Source organism: Electrona antarctica (genome assembly GCF_951216825.1).
Source record: "Electrona antarctica genome assembly, chromosome: 17".
Lineage (NCBI taxonomy): Eukaryota > Metazoa > Chordata > Actinopteri > Myctophiformes > Myctophidae > Electrona > Electrona antarctica.
The window spans coordinates 28,070,283-28,084,175 of NC_136798.1; the positions used below are offsets into that span (position 1 = coordinate 28,070,283).

Here is a 13,893-nt window from a genome sequence, read left to right on the forward strand (position 1 = left end):
TTAAAAACAAATCTGCCTAACGATGATGTCACTGCTGGTGGACGGGTTTCTGAACTGGATAGTGCCCCTCAGGGCACAGGTCTCCACCAGGGAAGGTCAGGTTGTGGCCTCCTGGTGGCGCTATAATAGGCCAATGTGAAAAGGGTGCCATTTCTTCTTACACCTTGGATGGCAATTGAATGATTTGAGGCATTTTATTCCAAAATATGTTTTTCAAAAATCCACCTGTTGGTGGCACTATAACAAGCCAATGTGAAAAGGGTGGGATAGCTTCCTCAGTAGGAAAGTACATGAACATTTTGAGGCATTTCATTTGTTCCAAAAACGTGTTTTGCAAAAATCCACCTGTTGGTGGCACTATAACAGGCCAATGTGAAAAGGGTGGGATATATTCCTCAGCCTAGTAGGAAAGTGCGTGAAAGATTTCATGTAAATTGCACGCTACGTTCATGATTTGAGGCGTTTTGTTCAAAACGGACCAATCCTGCAAACATTGAAAGCCAATGTTAGCCAATTAGGATGGAATATGAACTATCGGACAGATCTGTCTTGAACACATGACTATAGTGACTATATGTGTAATGATTTGCGTGATTTTTGGACAGAATCTGGAGGAGTAATAGCAACAAATGTGTTTTTCAAAAGTCGGCCTCCTGGTGGCGCTACAGGCCGTTCTGGAAAATTTGGGGCAGAGGTTCATCGTTGGCATCCAGGGAGTGTGCAAAATTTGGCATTGATGATTAACGTTGCCGGAGATTAGCTGGTAACAGACGGACGGACACACGACGGAGGAGTGCAAAACATAATCTCTCCCCATGCCTATGGCCTGGTGGAGACAAAAATGGTGCAATTTTAGCATGATTATTAGTGAGGACCTATTATATGAAGATAGGTTGAAAAGTGGTGAAGTGGTCCTTTAATGAATGATTAAACCTTTTCTGAGACTGTCAAAATGACATTTTATCCCATTTATTAGGGCAATGGTTCTGACTGAGTTCAGTGACTGAGGTATCCCCAGCTAAATGATTGGTATTTACAAATGGGTCCATTTGGTACATTTTTTACACTCAAACTATTGAGTATTTTGATTGAGGTCCCAAACATAAAACTCATCAAATGGGGCTCATTGCATCCCAAACTCAACAAATCTATCAGAGCACAGACTGTCTTTCATCCGTAGAGATGGCTGTGGTGGGCTTGTTTCTTTGTTTGACGTGGGCTGCTGCTGTGTTGGTGTGAGGGACCTGCTGCAGCTGCTCCCAACAACAGGTGCAGCTGCACCACGGCATTGACAGTGAGCGATGCGGGCCCCAGCCTGAGCCTGCACCACAGGCACATACTGCTTGCAGTAACATTTCCAGCACTGTTTAGACATGATATACATCAATTCCACGAAATTCAGCACAATACACAAAATAGATGTACAGCCCATGATATAAAGGAAGATCTTCTTCTCAGTCGCTTTGGCAATGTAACAATCCACCGTGTTGGGACAGGGATCCAAACTGCACTGTAGCAGCACCGGCACCTCGAAGCCACTGTACAGAAAATAAAAGACGAGTAGGGACCCCACCTCGAAGACTGTCTTGAACACCAGACTGACAATGTAGGTGCATAGCAGGCCTCCATCAATGCTGCCCTTGTTCTCGTAAAGTTTGCGTTTGTATTTGGCCTCTCTGTGCTCTCTGTACGCCACATGCAGAGCCACCAGCAGGGAAGGGGTGGACACCATAATCAGCTGCAGGGCCCACAGACGCACCTGGGAGATGGGGAAGAAGAAGCAGTAGTGGTAAGTAACAGAACTTGAGTATTTTTATATACTTTTTACTCTACTGCAATATTCGACAGCTTTAGAGCCATAGAGTAATTTACTAGTATTTTATCGAAAACAGACGATTTATAAGCTAACAACGCATCACCTATAGTGGCACGTGAGCTTAAAGCTGCTATTTTGGAAAAGGTTTATATATTTTGAAACATGAGTAGGCCTACATTTACTTCCTACTGTAAGTATATTTTGATGCCAATACTTTCATACTTTTACTCAAGTACATTTGTGAATTCAGCTACCTTTTTACTATTTTGTAGGCTACTTTTTTTTGTCCCATCTGTATTGTAGAGACTGTCTGACTGGGTGGTAGTCTCACTAGCTGCTCTTATATTTAGACATTTGGATCCTGTGTCTATTGACATGACCTTGACACAAGACTGTTTCTGGTTTGACAAAAATGTTGACCTGAAGGTCACAAATCTATTTCTCCCCAGAGCAAGCAGGCATGCTCTATAGATCAGTGGTAGGGCCTACTAATGCCCTTTGTGCTGGAAACCTGGGTAGAACAGGAAAGTTGCATAGCGCAACTTCAATTAAAAATGAAAAATCACACCTGTGTGAAGTGAGCGGTGCAACTATACATTTACAGTTATTGTACTGTACTGTGGTCTGTATAGGCTACTGTCTGTATTGTATAGTGCACTGTGGTCTCTAGTCGTACTCTGTGCCACTTTACTCTTACGGACACACATAGCTCCATAATGGAGCGGAGGCACCGCTCAAAAAGACATACATTTGAGTAGGGTAGGCTATATTCCTTCCACCACTGGGGTGCATGCAACCATGCAGGGCAGCCAGGGCCCACAGACAGACCAACCTGGGAGATGGGGAAGAAGTGGTCGAAGCACACGTTCTCGCAGCCGGGCTGCTTGGTGTTGCAGGTAAAGTCCTTGTTCTCGTCCCGCCACACCTGCTGGCCCGCCACCACGTACACCAGGATGCGGAAGACAAAGAGGACGGACAGCCAGACGCGACCGACGACTGTGGAGTACTTGTTCACCCCGCTGAGGATGGTCTCCAGGAACAGCCAGTTCATGCTGTCTGCTTATTGGCTTAGCTTTTCTCTCCTGTAAGTTAAACAGGAATATCCTCAATCAGTCAGTCAGTCAGTCAGTCAGTCAGTCAGTCAGTCAGTCAGTTAATCAATCAATCAATCAATCAATCAATCAATCAATCAATCAATCAATCCAAATAGCCTATAGCCCACTGTTTGGGAAACCCAGACACAGACACCTTTTTATGGGTCCCTTTATTTTTTTGTATTCTACATTTTGTTTTTAATTAATAGGCCTATTATTGTTTTTTTAAGTGAATTAAAAACAAATTAATTTTTTTTGAATTAATAATAGTAATTTCATGAATAAATAAAAGACAAATCTAAGAAATTCCATATACATTAGAAAACAAATGTTTATTAAGAAGTAGTGAAAGATCTGCTTGAAGATCTGCTATTTTCACTATAGTTTGGGTCCTGGGCAAACATTTCTCTTTTTGGTCACGGGCTAAAAAGTTTGGAAACCACTTCATAATTTGTGTTTGTGTGTCTATTAGTCAGTTGGTAGCAGCATGGTTACTGTGGTTATCATGAGATCATGTGGGCCACAAATAAATGAGCAGACAAAATTGGACCTTTTAACATTTTTTTAAATACAAAATCCCTAAATATCCAATTTAAAGTTTCAATAAGTTAAATTACATTGATTTAAATTAAAATGTATGGAACCAAATCAGGTGTGTGTGTGTGTGTGTGTGTGTGTGTGTGTGTGTGTGTGTGTGTGTGTGTGTGTGTGTGTGTGTGTGTGTGTGTGTGTGTGCGTGTGTGTGTGACTGTGTGTGTGTGTGTGTGCGTGCGCGCGTGCGGATGGATGGATGGATGGATGGATGTTTTTTTAATTATTATTTTGTTGTGTTAAAACGATTAGACTAGTTTATAAATCAGTGAGAGTGGCAGCTGAACTGCTTGTTTTGAATACTGTAGCCTAATTCCCATGAATTAATAATGTCTATGATTATGAAATAACATGTGCTTATATTATTCTATTTTACTTGGCCTGTTAAACTTATGACAGTGATATGGTTTGATTGGTTTGATTTCAAAACTGTAGCTACCCTTTGATTTCATTTTGGAGAGTATATGCAGATCAAAGGCTTAATTATTTCCATATAGGAGATCATATTCATATGTATAGAAAGAAAACGTACCTTTGCAGCAGGAGGGATAACTGTGAAGAAGATCTGCGTTCGTTGGACTTTATGCTGCCTTTGTTGTCACATACACCTGGAGACTGCCCTCTCCTGCCACACCTTATGTAACCAAATTCGTATTTGAATAGCTGTTTCCCTAGGAAGCGACATTAATTTCTATATATATAGCCTATATGGCAAATAAAATGCATTAAAAAGTATGCTAGTTCTTTAATGAGTAGATATAGCCATGCTGCATTCTAGTCCTTAAAGTCGTTTAAAGTATAGCCTATAGGGATAGGCTATCAACACATGAGGTTTAATAGTTAATATGCAGTAGCCACACACACATCATTCATCACCATAACAACCCTAATGCAAATATCCGTTTTTCCCCGTTCATTATCTAGGCCTACCTGTGTACATGTCCAAATAGCAGGCAATGTTATGGCGTTTTTTTGTTGTGATGAGAGCACCATGTATTTTGTATGAGCATATTGTCTTACTCTCATTAATAAATCATTTGTGCTTGACTGCTTGTTATATGCGTCATGCGTTTTATTGTAGTTTCTATTGCGGGTTGTGTCTGTTTTGTTTGAGGAAAAAATAAATACAAATAAAATATAATGTCACCGCCGGTGCCGACTTATAAAAAAAAACAGTTACTTTTAAGTTTTTGTTTTGCAAATTATTGACCATGTTCTAACCAGCAGGTGTCGCTGTGGACTTTTTTTTTTCTCCAGAAGGTAGAGTTTCTTCTTTCATTAGCACTCGTTGGTTGTATTGACATTGAAACATGGCTCCTTACAGAGACACAACAACAACAACGACGTATAGTTCAGAAAACCCGTAATGTTCGCATTTCAGACCTTGGTTTCACAGTAAAAATAGTTGTGATTTATACAACAAATAAAAATACAATTTGACATGTCATCTGTGGAGTCTAGTGAAGGGAAGGAGGCTCCCAAGGAGAAAGGTTTCAGGATTCCTGGACTGAGAGGTGCAAAGACCACCACGCTGTTCCGAGCTGTCAACCCTGAGCTCTTCATAAAACCAGTGAGACTGCTATTTAAAAAAAAAAATCTCTTTATTGTATGATACAATTTGTATTGAAGTGTCGTGTCCCTTATGTTTACCTAGCCTTGGATCAAGCCTAGCTCTAGCCCCAAGGCCCATAGCCTATGTGCCCTCTCCCTACGCTCATGCTGTAGCTCCGAGATGATGAGCGTAGTGCTGAGGGAACATACTGCCGCTAGCCTAGCTCTGGTCCATAGCTCTAAATGCAACGCATTTCCATCTCCATCCATCCATCTATTCCATCCATCCAGCTCTGGTCCATATGGACCAGAGCTAGAGTATTTTTTCAAGTACAACTCAATACAAAAACTGAGTGGACGACACCATAAAGCATTACACTTGTTTACAATAGGGCCCATCATTTTCAATTCATCAAATATAAAATCAAGAACAAATTAAAAGGAGTCAAGATCAAAATTAAAACAATACAAGGAAATAGAGAACAAAACATCACTGCATCACTAGATGGATTATACAGAGTCAGACTCTATTAAAAAATGTATTGGGCCAATCTACATTTACAGGGAACCACCCAGACTACCTGTCACATATTTAGGTACACACTTCAATAAGAAACCACACAGACTATTGAAAGATATACTGAAATGTACATTTACAGGGAACCACAAAAATAAACTGGGTCTTGAGCTAGCTCTGGTCCATAGCCCTAATGCCTTTTATGCCTGTCTTATGCAATGGTAGCCATGGTTCACGTTATCCTCATCATCCTCATCCGCATCATTGTATTATCGTACCACTGTGCAATTTACAAAATGTTATTAAAGTATTCAATCACAGTCTATTGTGCAGGTGAGATACATCACTTGGCACGTTACTTTAATATACAGTGCCAGACTGCAGCAGTGGAATGTATTCATAATCATATCTTTATCTACATAAAGTGACGATGCCTCTGCCTGTGACTGTGTTTTCCAGAACAAACCAGTGATGGCATTTGGACTGGTAACAATCACCCTGTGTGTTGGATATTTGGGCTACATGCACGCAATGAAAGACAACGACCAACAGCTTTACGAAGCCGTGGACAGCGAAGGGGAGAAATACATGAGGAGAAAGACCTCAAAGTGGGACTGAAACCATACATATACTGTGGAGGATGCTATAAAGGATTTTGTCGGTATGAACGTCTGGGGAATTAAACTACTTTGTGAACTCCAATATGTGTAGCTTTTGTCTTCTATGTCATGACATGTGAAAGAATCAGGCAGTTCCTTACCAAGGTACAGTACGCTAAGGAAATATTCTATTCACTGTTCTGATTTTAAAGGTAAAAGTCACTTGGATATAAGTTAAGAGCACAATTTTCTTTTTCAGGTGAATATTGGTAGGCAGTGTAGGTCTATTATATATTAGGGGTGGTTGGTAAGTGATATAATACTGTATATATTTTTGGGGTTAAAATGATAAATAAATTGGCTCTTAATTAACAATAGTACCGGTAATCAGTGTGTGCTCAGTAATGGTGGTCTCCCTGTCTCTCCAGCACCTCTTTAGTTAACAGAAAATCACATTTCAGGTAGGAATGTGACACCAATTGTATCCAATTAGGAGATAGAACTGCACAAAATTAATCGCTTTCAATTTTAGTGTTTCAGTTCCAATTTTGTCTGCTGATTATATTTTTTTATTTAATTGCTTCCAATTTTACTTGTCTATAATCCTATATCCTGTATGAGTTCTCTCTCCTGAGTCATGAACGGATACAATTATTATTTTCTTTTGTTTACTGAAAAACATTCCAACAAGCTTTAACTTTTAAATAAAAAACAACTTAAGTAACATTATGGCTTGTGTTGTGGGCGGCTATTAATTGTAGGTAGTTTATGGCAGCCTGATTTACAAGCTATGTTATATTGTAACATAGAAGAGAAAGCTCAACAAGTTTATCCAAGTTGAGGTGAGCAAATATTTGATGACAGGGGGCACCAATAATTACAGATTGGTACTTAGTCATACTCAATACTCAAAGTAATTGAGTGTAAAAATGAGTCCTAAATGTTAAAATAAATTCAGACTTAAATTTACCCTTCAACTTTTTGTGTATGCCCAAAATGACTGGATATACAGGTTTTGTTTTGTATTAATTTGTAGCAAACTAGCAATCGTATAAATATTAGACCCTAATTGTGAAAATGTTCAATCATGTTCTAATCATTTCTACTTTACATTGCTGTTTAGTTTTCCAAATATTTACAATTTTTAACATTTTGGTTGGACCAAGGTGCCCGCTCTTTTTTAGTGTCCACTTTCATCCTGTACTGTTGGGCTACTAAAGTATGAGGATACACAACATTAGTTATTTAGCCATGGCAGTGGCAACTAATTAACCACTTGACGTGCCCCCCAAGGGTTCTACAAGTGAAGTGACAACTGATGTGTCACACCCTGGTAGCCTGGCAGACGTGAATCTGCCGTTGGCCAAAACAATTGCCTTCGGCGACAGTGTGATATGAGTGTGGCTTATTAGCCAGGCTAACACCCTGGACCCCCTGCAGTTCACATACTAGGCAAACATTGGTGTGGATGATGCCATCATCTACCTGCAGAGCCTATAAACGCACCTGGAGAGGCCGTGTAGCACTATGACAGTCATGTTCTTTGACTGCTAGAATGCCTACAACAACACATCCAACCATGCTGGATAGTTGAAAAGCTCTCAGAGATGCGGGGGTCCATGGCCTGGTGTCTTGGTGTCCTGGTGTCTTATGAACTATCTCAAGAGCAGACCACAGTACATCAGACTGCTGTGACATTGGTGGTTAATACCAGCACTCCCCAAGGAATGAAGAGGATTGATGGGTGTAATTTAACATTGTGCACAGGCTTTAGTTTCCTTATACAGTGCATTTTAAGAAGTGGCCTTTCAGGCTTTTTCTGGTGTGTTTTGTGGGGAGGTAATTGAAAGAAAAAACTCCCGCACACCGTCTTTAAATGCAATTTATAATATGTAATAAGAAAAACAATCTTTTGAAGACAGTCTGCAGGAGTTTTTCTTTCTTTTTTCAGTGTGTTGGGAACTTGGGACCCTTTGGTCTTCTACTTCCCTAATGAACTATGTGCACACACACACACACACAGTAACACACACATTTTCAGTTACAGACTGCTGGGAGGAGTTCCAGCTGTAGGGGTATAAAGTTCTTTGCTCTCTACAGGGTTGAATGCTCGTTGGCAGATTTCCCAATTAGTCGCTATTGTGTTAATATCGAGTAATGTTGAGATTCTAGTTTGTGTTTTGCCCTTTTCCCAATAACTATTTTTTTTAGCCTATAGGAACCACGATGACTCAGCTCAGTGGCCTCAAGCCAAGGCTCAGTGGCCTTGTGGTTAGAGTGTCTGCCCTGAAACTGGGAGGTTGGGATTCGATCCCTGGTCGGGTCATACCAAAGACTGTAAAAATGGGACCCAATGCCTCCCTGCTTGACACTCAGCATCAAAGTGTTGGATTGGGTGTCAAATCTACTAATAAAATGATTCCCGAGCGTGGCACAGCTGCAGCTCACCGCTCCTTGGCTGCGGCTCACCGCTCCCAAGAGATGGGTCAAATGCAGAGAACAAATTTCACTGCGGTAATGTGTGTGACAAATCGTACGACTTTGACTTTGACTGATCATTTTGTGTTCATTAATTTACGTACAGTAGGTTAGGCTCTTAGTCTTTGGCAATAGATGTATATTCATAGTAATTGCACATTTATTTATTGATAGACTGCAGTCTAGTGCCAGAATCCAAGCTCATTTTTATTTTAATTTCTATTCTATTTGTCTTTTGGTGTTGTCTTGCCTATATCTCTCCTTTCTGCTCTGACACCTGCATTTATTTCCTGCCAAATAAGTGCATTATTGTCTTAACACTGTCCTTCCCTTTAATACAATAATTGTGTGATTGATTTCACATTATGGTAGGTTTTGAAATGGTGAACTGCCTAGCTGTGCAACACTGCACTGCAGTAGGCCTGCCCTATAGGCTACAAAAGTCTCCCTTAAATTCAGTCATGGGATCCAAATAAATAACGAAATATCTTTTTAATATATAAAGATTCACATAAAAGCACAACTCAATACAAAGGCTGTTACTGTGGACGACAAACTGATAAAGCATTACACTTGTTTACGGGTCCACCATTTTCAATTCATCAGAACATAAATAAGAGACGTACAAATAGGCCTATACACTTCTATATAAAAAAACAGGAAATCATGTAAGAAGAAGTAAAAAGGGAAAATAAACATACAGTAAGGGGATGGGGGGAGAGTAGAGTACAGACAGTAGGGCCTACACTGTAGGCCTACAGTCCTACACAACACTTATTGTCTCCACCAGGCCGAAGGCATGGGGAGAGAGTATGTTTTGCACTCCGTCCGTGTGTGTGTGTGTGTGTCCGTCCTTCCGTCTGTCTGTTACCAGCTAATCTCCGGCACCGTTAACCCGGTCGATGCCAAACTTTGCACACACACTCCCTAGATGCCAACGATGAACCTCTGCCCCACCTTTTCCAGAGCGGCCTGTTATAGCGCCACCATGAGGCAGCTTTTCACATTCTTTACCTAAAACTGCACCGATCTGCGTGAAATGTTGCATGCACACTCCCTAGAGGCCAAGGACAAACCTTTGACCTGCATTTTCCGCATCTGCGTTTTATAGCGCCACCAGGAGGCCGACTTTTGTAAAACACATTTTTTGATATTACTCCTCCAGATTCTGTCCAAAAATCTCACAAATCGTTACACAGTATCTCTATGGTCATGTGCTCAAGTCGGATCTGTCCGATATTTCATATTCCATCCTAATTGGCTATAATTGGCTTTCACAGTTTGCAAGATTGCCCCGTTTTGAACAAAAGCCTCAAATCATGAACGCAGCATGCAATTTACGTGAAATCTTTCACACATTTTCTTACTAGGCTGAGGAATATATCCCACCCTTTTCACATTGGCCTGTTATAGCGCCACCAACAGGTTGATTTTTGCAAAACACATTTTTGGAACAAAATGCCTCAAATCATCCAATTTCCATCAAAGGCGTATGAAGAAATGGCACCCCTTTCACATTGGCCTATTATAGCGCCACCAGGAGGCCACAACCTGACCTGCCCTGGTGGAGACCTGTGCCCCGAGGGGCACTTTTTCTAGTTTGGCAGTGTGCAGCACAGCACTTCGGAGTGACTTGGTGGGCACTAAAGCCAAAACTGATTAAATATTAATTATAACCAAATAGGAAGTTGGGAAAGCCATGCGTTTCTCGTAGAAGTTGCCGATGATCGCTCCCTCCCTGCTGCAGTAGCAGCAGTCCGTTTATGTTATTGTTTTTCTGTGGGTTTTATTTTTGCAGCCCACGTTTCCACGCCCTCGCTAATTTGCAGCCTATAAATGAGCTCTCAGCATCTAGTCCGACGGGACTCAGTGTTGTTCAACCAGCCGTGCGTGAAGCGTCTGTCTGTGAATGGAATGGATGCAACATGGCGGAAAGCAGGGCAGCACTGTCCCACGTCCTTTTCTCTCTTCTGGACCACCACACGGTAGACTGGTTCAGTGGTTCTGTCCGCAGGCTTCTGGGCGAGCGGGAGGACACGTGAAGAAGGAGTAGTTTTGCATTCCAGCCGTCAACCTTTGTCCCGGACCCGGAGAACTTTTATTGTTACAGGAGCTGCTGCTGCTGCTGCTGCTGCGAGAGAGAAGATGAGCCGCAGGCGACAGGCAACAGGTAAACTTGGGGAAAGAACTGACAGATAGACAAGTGCAGCTGGTTTGATGCTTTCCGGGATATATAAATGATCATCACGAATGCACACAGTAAAATATTCAATGATTAACTCTGAGATTACAAATGTTCGATGTGGTTACATGTGTAATGTTCTAATCTAATGTAAGCTATCCGAGTAAACAAACAAAGACAACACTGGGGAGTTACTGTGAATTTATTTACACTATTTAATGAACGAAGTCAACGAACCAATACGTGTGTATTAAAGTAATGTTCTTTGTTCACACCGCCGGGTGAGCCAACTCTGATGGAGGGTTGGAATTTGCTGGACTGGTTTCTACTTTCTCCAGTTGACTTTTGTTGGAAGAAAAACGTTGGCATCTGTTCAATAAAAATAATCATTTCCCACGAAAACCCCTTTCAGAGGTCCAGGATTCCACCCCCTCCCTGCCTTTGCCTGCAGATCATGTGTTGAACTCTGGAGCTGTACTCTTCCCCGGTAGCTATCATTTCTTCCCATTCAGCCCTTTTCTAACACTGTTTTAGTTAGGCCAGTATACCATGGTTATGTTGTTTACTTTGTAAATACCTATAGTAATAGATCAGAATGTGTTCAGAATCCCCCCTGTGTGTCTGTTTGAAACGTTTTTGTGTAGACATCCATTTGTCTCTACACAATATTTTGTTTACTTTTTGTTTTGTCTGTTCCATTTCTTACCCCCCCCCCCCTTTTGCCATATGTGAATGTCTAAACAGGTGCTTTTGATCTGCATGGGTGCCCTTTGATCATTTTCCCAGTGGATGGACAAGTCAAACTCTCCTCGGACCTCAGCAAAGCGGAAGTGGTTGACTTCATAAACTACTTTCTTAACCTTCACAAGTATGTTTACACAGAGGCACACACAGAGGTTAACATTTGCACGTATGGAGGAGAGCAGTGGAGATTATCTTTTTGAAGATGTTTCATAAGACCAAGCACCCATTCTTTGTTTTCTTCCCAACAGCAAAAAACGGGAGAAGAAAAGCTTGGTTTCGGTCGTGGCAGATTTGAGGCATGCTTTGCCTGCCACTTCGAGATTTATTGCTGAAACTCTTCATCTTCTTGAGGTATCTGGACATTTATTTTACACATTTCCTGTTGTCGTGTCGGACACATGAAAGCTCAGAGCTTTATACCAAAATGGCTTGTACTAATTTCAAGGACCCCCAGTTTGGTATGCATTGAATCCACGGAACCCTGTGTGTAACTCGAGACAAGTGTACAAATGCAACCAACTAAAACTAATTTCACTGGTGACCCCCCTGGAACCCCCTCAAGGACCCCTGGAGTTTCAAGGACCCCACTTTGAGAATCACTGACTTATCTACAGTTCATCTTTTTATTTTTTCTTTAACATTCTTGTTGGTTTGTCTTGACGCTGGGGTAGTGTTGCATTTGGCAATACAGATTGACTTCTTTCCCAGCAACGGACAGCAAATTGAGACTTCTTTCCTGGAAACGGACAGCTAATTGAGATGCAAGGTCACAAATCATCATTTAACATAATTCCTAATTTAACATATGGTTAACCACATGAACCCTAGTGTCCCTATTCTGGTGCAAACATTTGATGAAAATGGCATATCTGAGGTCACATATCCCAACTTGGCAAGTTGTTGTGAACTAGAAGATGGGCCATTTACAATTTAGGCATTTAGCAGATTTGTATGCAGACTCGAGACCAACTTATACTAGTGTAAAATCGGAATAATCGGAGTAATCACAAGCTCTTGTCAATAGACTGCAAGATAAGTAGTCCTAAATGGATGGAGATAACAAAGTAGTTCCTCAAAACATTGAACATCACATTCAACATAGTGGTGGAGAGAAAACAAATCCAAGAAACGATGCATCTGAACAAGTGACCAAGTTATCTGCATAGTAAACTACACTAGCATCAAGAAGGGATGCAGTATTTCCAGCAAAGCGATGTTATAGTATTGTTGAGGCTAGGCTAGCTCTGGTCCATAGCCTTCTACTGCTTCTACGATTCTGCCCTGCAGTATAAGGCTATGGGACTTTCAGTTTTAAATCTCAAATGGAAATCAGACCAGCCTCTCCTCTTTTGTGGAAATCTCACGAACGTTTGACCTACTCACCAATACAAAGACGGGTTGTGTCAATAGAAAGCCTACTTTCCTTAGTGGACGCACTCTGAGCCCCCCACCACACGTATAAACGGTACTTTTTGGCCAGAAAGGTATTTCTTTTCACAGAGAGTGTTCTGCCCTTACTATACGTTTGGTGTACAGTCTGTATGGCTTGGCAGACAGCTAACAAAGTTCCCAATAAAGCTCCAAAAAGCAGTGACTTGGTTTAGGTTCTTTACTGGTGATAACTTAAATTTGTAAAACTGCAATACAGAAAAACAGAAAACACAGACATTTGTGTCAAATACAGTACAATCATAACCCAAAACATTAGTCCTTTTTATGCATCACACAAGCTTACAAAAAGAACATGTACTCACTGTACTAATTGCATTCAATGAATCAAATTACAAACCTTTTAGAAATTATCAAACCAACTTACAAGCATATTGTTTTAAGATATGCTTTAAGAGCCATAAAGTTTAACAATTAACACAAACTTACAGACTTATCCTGTCCAAGGCCTGAGAGAAAGGGTTAACTCAACATGCAGTGACTCACTGCCAGTGAGTGAGCTCTTGACAGTGTGCTGGCTTGAACTGAACTGACTCTGACCAAACTAATCACCTATGAAATACCCTGGTGAGGCTACCAGGTGAGGAGAGTTACTAATTAGGCAAAGGAACATTGGTCTCCATTACACATGCAAGGCTTAAAGGTAAACTACATAGAAAGTAAACAGCACACTCCCCGCATGGTATAATTGGTTATACCACTATACAGTCTCTTTTTGAAGAACAATTTCTGAAACACTTGTCGGATGACCTTCACGCTGACTTTCCTCACTTTTTGTCGTGACCAGGATCAGCCTTGACGAAGAGTCCTGTAGGCCACCCACCCCCCCGTCACCCGAGAGTCCCCCAACAGCATGACATCTCCAACTTGCA

General features: G+C 41.2%; 3 protein-coding genes across 3 annotated transcripts in view; 2 read left to right on the plus strand and 1 right to left on the minus strand.

The window, feature by feature from the left end:
* Nucleotides 1-1,123: 1,123 nt before the first annotated feature.
* On the minus strand, nucleotides 1,124-2,867 carry gjb7 (gap junction protein beta 7; the record flags this gene model as incomplete). The annotated part of the gene is made up of 2 exons (XM_079526357.1): nucleotides 1,124-1,759; nucleotides 2,649-2,867. 2 exons carry the CDS (start codon nucleotides 2,865-2,867, stop codon nucleotides 1,124-1,126), a joined length of 855 nt encoding a protein of 284 aa, XP_079382483.1.
* Nucleotides 2,868-4,791: 1,924 nt separating this feature from the next.
* smim8 (small integral membrane protein 8) lies at nucleotides 4,792-6,271 on the plus strand. Its single transcript, XM_079525459.1, has 2 exons — nucleotides 4,792-5,071; nucleotides 6,029-6,271. Exons 1-2 carry the CDS (start codon nucleotides 4,943-4,945, stop codon nucleotides 6,185-6,187), a joined length of 288 nt encoding a protein of 95 aa, XP_079381585.1. The 5' UTR covers nucleotides 4,792-4,942; the 3' UTR covers nucleotides 6,188-6,271.
* A 4,255-nt stretch (nucleotides 6,272-10,526) lies between these two features.
* LOC306941587 (uncharacterized protein) overlaps nucleotides 10,527-13,893 on the plus strand; it is a 28,239-nt gene continuing 24,872 nt past the window's right edge. The window contains exons 1-4 of the mRNA XM_079527124.1: nucleotides 10,527-10,816; nucleotides 11,241-11,315; nucleotides 11,573-11,696; nucleotides 11,821-11,923. Of these exons, the coding sequence (XP_079383250.1) occupies nucleotides 10,792-10,816; nucleotides 11,241-11,315; nucleotides 11,573-11,696; nucleotides 11,821-11,923 (327 nt within the window). The 5' untranslated portion in view covers nucleotides 10,527-10,791. The remainder of the gene's footprint in view (nucleotides 10,817-11,240; nucleotides 11,316-11,572; nucleotides 11,697-11,820; nucleotides 11,924-13,893) is intronic.

Excerpts from the sequence above, each read along its gene's own strand:
- smim8 (XM_079525459.1), top strand. The coding sequence starts at position 4,943 with ATGTCATCTGTGGAGTCTAGTGAAGGGAAGGAGGCTCCCAAGGAGAAA. Across the intron at positions 5,072-6,028 it reads CTGAGCTCTTCATAAAACCA|AACAAACCAGTGATGGCATT; the intron begins GTGAGACTGCTA and ends TGTGTTTTCCAG.